This window comes from Limanda limanda, chromosome 2 (assembly GCF_963576545.1).
Source record: "Limanda limanda chromosome 2, fLimLim1.1, whole genome shotgun sequence".
Classification (NCBI taxonomy): Eukaryota; Metazoa; Chordata; class Actinopteri; order Pleuronectiformes; family Pleuronectidae; genus Limanda; species Limanda limanda.
The window spans coordinates 275,001-282,500 of record NC_083637.1 but is presented as its reverse complement, the minus strand read 5'-3'; the positions used below and the strand labels follow the sequence as shown (position 1 = coordinate 282,500).

The 7,500-nt window shown below is 47.1% G+C and overlaps 2 protein-coding genes across 2 annotated transcripts in view; both read right to left on the bottom strand.

Annotated features, from left to right (window-relative positions):
* acaa1 (acetyl-CoA acyltransferase 1) overlaps positions 1-1,165 on the bottom strand; it is a 7,055-nt gene extending 5,890 nt beyond the window's left edge. Inside the window, exons 1-2 of the mRNA XM_061083565.1 lie at positions 904-1,165; positions 54-147 (exon numbers count right to left, since the gene is read on the bottom strand). Of these exons, the coding sequence (XP_060939548.1) occupies positions 54-147; positions 904-1,083 (274 nt within the window). The 5' untranslated portion in view covers positions 1,084-1,165. The remainder of the gene's footprint in view (positions 1-53; positions 148-903) is intronic.
* A 2,213-nt stretch (positions 1,166-3,378) lies between these two features.
* Positions 3,379-6,399, bottom strand: LOC133021091 (BTB/POZ domain-containing protein 3-like). Its single transcript, XM_061087863.1, has 5 exons — positions 6,298-6,399; positions 5,778-6,107; positions 5,063-5,153; positions 4,609-4,727; positions 3,379-4,504 (listed from the first exon to the last, which is right to left on the bottom strand). Exons 2-5 carry the CDS (start codon positions 5,927-5,929, stop codon positions 3,472-3,474), a joined length of 1,395 nt encoding a protein of 464 aa, XP_060943846.1. The 5' UTR covers positions 5,930-6,107; positions 6,298-6,399; the 3' UTR covers positions 3,379-3,471.
* Between the last annotated feature and the right edge of the window lie 1,101 nt (positions 6,400-7,500).

Sequence of the window (7,500 nt, the reverse complement as noted above, 5' to 3'; positions counted from 1 at the left end):
TGGAGGGATGATGGAAGGATGATGGAAGGATGATGGAAGAGAAGATAACTCACCTACACAGATGTCCCCCAGCTGATCGGGTGAGAGGCCAACATCTGTCAAAACAGCTTTCATGACCGCGCTCAGTAGCTCGTCAGGAGTGGTGTCCTAGAGTTACAGTAGAGTTACAGTAGAGTTACAGTAGAGTTACAGTAGAGTTACAGTAGAGTAACAGTATAGTTACAGTAGAGTTACACTATAGTTACAGTAGAGTTACACTAGAGTTACAGTAGAGTTACACTAGAGATACAGTAGAGTTACACTAGAGTTACAGTAGAGTTACACTAGAGTTACAGTAGAGTTACACTAGAGTTAAACTAGAGTTACATTAGAGTTACACTAGAGTTACAGTAGAGTTACAGTAGAGTTACACTAGAGTTACAGTAGAGTTACAGAGTTACACTATAGTTACAGTAGAGTTACATTAGAGTTACAGTAGAGTTACAGTAGAGTTACAGAGTTACACTAGAGTTACAGTAGAGTTACAGAGTTACACTATAGTTACAGTAGAGTTACAGTAGAGTTACACTAGTTACAGTAGAGTTACAGCAGAGATACATTTGAGTTAAAGAGTTACACTAGAGTTACAGTAGAGTTACAGAGTTACACTATAGTTACAGTAGAGTTACACTAGTTACAGTAGAGTTACAGCAGAGATACATTTGAGTTAAAGAGTTACACTAGAGTTACACTAGAGTTACAGTAGTAACATTTGAGTTACAGGAGAGTTACAGAGTAACTACAGAGTTACAGAGTTACAGTAAAGTTACATTTGAGTTACACTAGAGTTACAGTAAAGTTACAGTAGTTACATTTGAGTTACAGAGTTACAGATGTTCCCCAGATGTGTGTCATGTCCAGCACCTTGAACGATCCCCTCTTCGCCCTGCAGATGGCGCTCCTCAGCCCGTGAACCACCACCACGTCCTCCGGGTCCCTGCTGCTCGACGCCCCGGTCCCGGAGCCGCAGTTTGACCCGCACAGCGCCCCCCGGTGGTCAGGGGGGGGGGACAGGTGACCAGAGAGCGTCTTTAATCTCAACATGACGGTTCGAGTTGTGCTTTATTTCCGCTCAGTTCGTCAGTGAGTCCGAGTCACACTTCCGCAAACCCTGAGGACGGAGACCGACGAGGGACAAACAGAGCGAAGAACGCCCCGCCCCCTTCGTCTTCTCCTGTGGCGGACCAGCTTCGTTCTGAGCTTTATTTTGAAAGGGCACCGAGCAGCTGACCGGAACCTTTATATAAACTTTTATTAGACTCTAAAATGTATTTTCATCCTTATCTTTTTTTTCCTGGTTTTGTGTTTTAGTTTAAATATCTTGTTATGATCAGTTCGTGAACTGATCATTAACAAGATTATCATATTATTTCATGTTTCTTATTTTTATTAGTATAAATTAGCTTTTATGTAAAGTCGTCTTTTATCTATCTTATATTTATATAACATTATTTTAATTCCTGCTTTTACACAATGCTGTTTTCTTATTTATTTTATTCATAGTTCCGATCAGTGTCTGTCAAAGTATTTTATAAACTCTCTTTTTGTGCTTTATGAATAAAAGGTACACACATATATATACTTTGAGTCCATGAGATTTAGAGAAGTGACAGGGATTAAATGAATCTTTTATTACCAGGTGTTTCTGTTCATAAGGCCACGACTTGCTGCACATTCAGGTTGGAATCAAATGACAGGAAACAAAGACAAAAAATATTATATAAAATAAGTATTTTCTCATGAAAACTCGACTCCACCAAACTCCCAAAACGAAAAAAGGAAAGAGCAAATCAAAGAACAAATAAAAGCACAGGAGTTAAAATTACAGACAGGATGAGTAAAATCTGCTTAATGACATTATAAAAACAAAGGACATTTAAAATGAATCATTTCTGAAGAGCTGATGTTTAAACAGATCGATGTCCAGGTGAATTGTGGGTAAAATGACCAGATTTCTTAAAACAGGAAGCAGAACCAAAGCGATGGTGATGAGTCATCACAGTACAAATATGAAACTTATTATTCAGCTTTAAAATAGAACATGAAGAAAAATTAAACGACGGAATTTTAGTGTTTCACTGTTTTTAAAATCCTTCAGTGACAAGAAAAATTTACTCTGAAAATATTTCAGCTGAATCATAAACGTGTGAGTGTGTATATGTGTATATGTGTGTGTGTGTGAGTGTGTGTGGTCACAACCTCGCCCAGAGTTCACGTTGTGTAAAGATCAACACTCTTGTTGATCAGCGCGTCATGTTATTATAAAGCTCGTATCACCATGGTAACGTTACCAACTGCAGCTCTGATTGGTTCATTACATGTCACATGATTCCTGGAGACAAAACTGAACATATGACTGAGAATGTTAATGAAGACGATCAGTGTTCATAAATAAAGTCGACTCGTCTCCACTTCTGACAGATTTGAGGCTAAAACCTCTGATACAAACGCTGCCATCTTGTGGTGATTTGCAGTTGTGTATCAAGGGGCCGCCCCTACACACGCTCTCAACCAATCGTGAGTCTCCGCCTGTTTTCATATCATCAAATAACTGATTCGAAACAAACGGATCAGAAACACGTGAACAAACATCAGAGAGAAGAAGGAGCTGAAACGACAGAAACTTCTTCACAAACATTTAACGTCTACTTGGAGTTTAGAGTTTGGTCCCTTCTGCTAACATGGAGGAGGTGTATGACCAACGGCCATCTTTGTTTACAGACTTTGATCTGAACAAACATTCGCTGACGACAGCAAACACACAGAATAAATGTCAGACTGGTCAGTGTGCGTGTGTGTGTGTGTGTGTGTGTACGTGTGTGTGTGCGTACGTGTGTGCGTGTGTGTGTGTGTGTGTACGTGTGTGTGTGCGTGTGTGTGTGTGTGTACGTGTGTGTGTGCGTACGTGTGTGCGTGTGTGTGTGTGTGTGTGTACGTGTGTGCGTGTGTGTGTACGTGTGTGTGTGCGTGTGTGTGTACGTGTGTGTGTGTGTGTGTGTGTACGTGTACGTGTGTGTACGTGTATGTGTGTGTGTGTGTGTGTGTGTGTACGTGTGTGCGTGTGTGCGTGTGTGTACGTGTGTGCGTGTGTGTGTGTGTGTGCGTGTGTGTGTGTGTGTGTGTGTGTGTGTGTACGTGTGTGTACGTGTGTGTGTACGTGTGTGCGTGTGTGTGTGTGTGTGTGTGTGTGTGTGTGTGTGTACGTGTGTGTGTGTGTGCTCTGCAACCACAGGTAACCCACAGCACCTTCTCTCTGAGACAGGGTTCAAACTTCAGCTGGGATGTAACGGGACCAATCAGACTCGTCTCGTGTCTGTGGTGAAACCAGGAGTCCGCCCCCCCCCCCCCCTTCAGCAGCTTCCTGAGAACTTCAAAATAAAAGTCATTGTGGCAGTGAAGCAGGAATGTCCGCGGTGTTCCGGCTCCTCGGGCTCAGGCGTAGAAGATGAGCTCGGGGATCTGCCCCCCCTGCACCCCGGTGCCGTTGGTGCTGTCTGACGAGCACTGGAACTGGAAGGTCACTTTGCCGCACTGCACCTCCGTCATGCCCTCCTGCCCGAAGTAGCTGAGCTCGTTGCCGTCCAGCACCACGCTGGCGGTGTAGAAGGTGTCCGGCTCGATTTGCACCGGGTACTCGAACCAGACGGTGAAGGTGCTGCTGGAGCCGTCGGAGAAGTACTTGATGATCCTCTGGGCCGTCGGCACGCCCTGACGCTTCAGCTCGATTTTGGCGCTGTACTCGGCCGAGCCGCAACTGGAGCCGTACAAACCAAAACCAGCGATAAAAACCCGCTTGTCCACGGCGAACTGGATGCTGTCGCAGCGGCCCCGGTAGCGCCACTGGTTGCTCCGGTAGGCGCAGGACTGGAAGCGGTGACAGCGCTGCGACGCCAGGCCTTTACGAGGTTTGGCGCAGAACAAGAGGTCCGGCTTCTTGGCGGCGGTGAACCAAAGGAAGAGGTCGTTGGTCTCGTTGAGCGTGAGCACATCGGACTGGGCGGCTCCGTTGGCGAAGTCCTCCAGCGCCATGCTGGGGATGCGGATCAGGTAGATGGCCTTCCCCAACACCCGACGCTTGTTCTCGATGGTCGGTGCCAGATCTTGTCGTTGGCACTCGGCCTCGGCCCAGTTCAGCGCCGCGTCGAACACCACCATCTCTTTGGCGTTGAGCGTTTCTCGCCGCAGGATGCTCTCCAGCGTCTGAGAGTCGATGTCGCAGAAGCCGTCTGAGCGCAGCGCGAGCTCGGCCTGCGCGTCGATCACCTCCCAGCAGCGCTGCGTCAGGTCGGGCTCCTCGAACAGGCAGCTCTGAGACAGCAGCACGCAGGCGTTCTTGGCGCTCAGGCTCGTCTCCAGGAAGTTGACGCAGGCTCGGGCCAGGTGAGGCACGATGTACTTCTTGGCGGCGTAGAGAGTGGCGAGCACCGTGTCGGCGCAGAGGTCGATCTCGTCACAGTAGATGTACCTGAGGAGGTCAAACACGGAGGGGTCACTTCTCCTCTCAGCTGAGATGATTCTGTACCTTCAGATTAAAAACATTATGAAAGTGAAAGAAACCGCTGGACGGACTTCATCATGGCGAGGAAGGACGGGGGCTCCACGTCCGGGATCCGGATCTCCTCCTGGTCCTCGGCCAGTTCCCCGTAGAACATGGCGTGGAACACGGAGCTGCCGACCGCCAGCACGTACTGTCGGAGCAGAGGACGGATTAACACGGGAGGACGCGTCATGTGACCACGGTTCAGCTTCTGATGCTAAAAACACACATTCTGTGTAATCCTCAAAGTAATCAGGATAATGTTACTTTCTCAAAGTTACACAAAACTTTACCAGAATTCTCTGAGATGATAAAGTCGAACATAAAGTTTAGATTTTGATATCACGAATAACGAGTCTCTTCAAAGTCTGGATATGAACTAAGACGACTTTTCTTTACTGATAAACCTGAGAAAACGTGATCAAAAGACACTTTTCTCATGAAGACGTTTCTCATATAGAAAGTGTCCTGGTGCTTCTGAGTGACCTTGTGACCCGGGACCCGCTGCGTCCCCCCCGCCGGCCCCACCACGAAGTGAACGTCCGCCATCGTCTCATTGTTGAACATCACAGAGTTTCTACAGAGACACAGAGGTGAGTGCTCCATGGAGGAGAAGAAACAGGTGACGTAGCTGCAGCTCCATCAGGGATGGAGTCAAGAAACTGATCGTACAAATCAAGTGGAGGAGATGGATGTAAAGGTGGGGGGGGAGGTGGAGGTTAAGGGTGGAGCAGAAGAAGGTGGAGGTGTAGTGATGGATGCAGAGGACATGGTGCAGCTGATGGAGGAGTTAAGGGTGGAGCAGAGGAAGGTGGAGAAGGTGGAGGTGTAGTGATGGATGCAGAGGACATGGTGCAGCTGATGGAGGAGTGAAGGGTGGAGGTGATGGAGGAGTGAAGGGTGGAGGTGATGGAGGAGTTAAGGGAGGAGGGGATGGAGGAGTGAAGGGTGGAGGTGATGGAGGAGTTAAGGGTGGAGGTGATGGAGGAGTGAAGGGTGGAGGTGATGGAGGAGTTAAGGGTGCAGGTGATGGAGGGGTGAAGGGTGGAGCAGAAGAAGGTGGAGGTGTAGTGATGGATGCAGAGGACATGGTGGAGGTGATGGAGGAGTGAAGGGTGCAGGGGATGGAGGAGTGAAGGGTGCAGGAGATGGAGGAGTGAAGGGTGGAGCAGGTGGAGGTGGAGGAGCTGTGCGGGCTCACCTCTCCCGGACCGTCGGGTACAGGCCCTGCCAGGTGCAGCAGCTCGCAGCTCCCGGGTGGAGGTTGTTGTTGTTGCTCTCGTTCTGCCGGTGGAGGTGGCTGACGGAGGCCGGAGGGAGCAGCTTCTTCCCGGGGAACAGCTCTGCGGCCATCGTGGTCCCGTCAGGCCGCCGTCCGGCTCATGACACCCGGGCACAGACGAGCCGGAGCCCCGCTCAGGTCCGAGGGTGAGACGCTGGAGCTAAGCTAGCTGGAGCTAATGCTAACAGAGCGTCAACTCCGCTGGTTTCCACAGATCAAAGGAAAAACACATTCAAAGATAACACGAGTCTGAAATAAAAGTTTAAAACAAAGAATGAATTAGTTTAAACATCGAAGACGGTGAACGGAAACTTCAGCTTGTTGTGGTAGTGAGTTGGTGAACTAGTGGTAGTTAGTTGGTGAACTAGTGGTAGTTAGTTGAACTAGCTCACTAACCAGCTCACTACAGATTCAACAGCTCGTTAAAGTTCGATCTCACCTCAGTTCAGGTTTATTTCCTTCATCTCTCCTCGCTTTGATCTCAGCTGTTTGTGGACGAGCTTTGTTTACAGTAGCTAGCTAGGTGCTAGCGGCCGCTTCTTCTGCTGCTGCCGCTGAGCAGGATCAGCTCACTGAAGGAACCACAGCGCCCCTAGCGGGCACTCAGGAGAACTGCACCCAGCTAATAAAACAGTCACTTATTCTAACTGTGTTTTTAAATGTATCATTATTGTTGTTGCTGATCATTACTATCTTATGATTTGTTATTTAGTTTTTCTCAGATATCTGAAAAGAGTAACTACAAGTAAACGTGTGATTTAACTGAAAAGATGAAATGAGAATTCAGGCTCAGTTTCTTTATATTTGATTCCTTCTGGTGTTTTTATTTTCATAAAATGTTTTATATATGAATGAATTGTGAGTGTGCAACGTGCAGTTGGGTTCACTTTGTGCAGCTGTACAGAAAAATATAGTTGAGTTAAAACACAAACACTGATACACAACATATTTCTTTATTGTTGTTACTGATAAATCTGTCAAAATAAAAACATGGAAAACGAAACCAGTTTATGTACAGATTAGTTTCTATATTTTCTCTGTAGTGTCACTGTTCACATCAACAATAACTTATTCACACTTCAGCCTTTGGCCACTACAGACGACAAAATAAAAATCAGCTGCCAACGTCACGTCTGGTTTCCATGGTAACGGTTTTATCATCAAAGTGTTGAATGGTAAATGGGATGAAGAATAAATGATGGGAGTCTGATTTCTGTTTGTCGAGAATCAAAATCTGGAATCTCCTCGAGTTTCCAAGTGGACGTCTTCGTCTTCTCCGTGTCCGGCTCCTCTTCTTCATCCTGAGATCTTTGAGTTCTTCAGTTTCACGTCACGTGTTAGAAACCTCGTCCACACGTCCACTCGCTCTCTGAGAAGCTTCCACACGTCGTCCTGCTGGTTCCTCACATGGACTCGCTCACAGGTCACATGACCACACCCCGACTCTGACGACTGTTTCAACTGTTCATCTGTTTTAGAAATGTGCCTAAAAGACGTAGCATTGGTCGAAGCCTGTTGTAAAGATTCAGTCGTCTGAGGTGTTTGTTCTTTTTCACCATGATTCATAAGCAAAGCTGATTTAAAGTCTGTGTCTTCACTGGAAAAGTTTGTTCTCTCGGCTCAAACATCAGAAAACTATTCA

Bases quoted from the DNA above. Each gene is read 5' to 3' on its own strand.
- LOC133021091 (XM_061087863.1), bottom strand. From the start codon at position 5,929: ATGGCCGCAGAGCTGTTCCCCGGGAAGAAGCTGCTCCCTCCGGCCTCC. The intron at 4,728-5,062 runs GTCACTCAGAAG...CTGCTCCGACAG, and splicing joins AGCGGGTCCCGGGTCACAAG to TACGTGCTGGCGGTCGGCAG. The intron at 4,505-4,608 runs GTCCGTCCAGCG...TGACCTCCTCAG, and splicing joins TCCTTCCTCGCCATGATGAA to GTACATCTACTGTGACGAGA.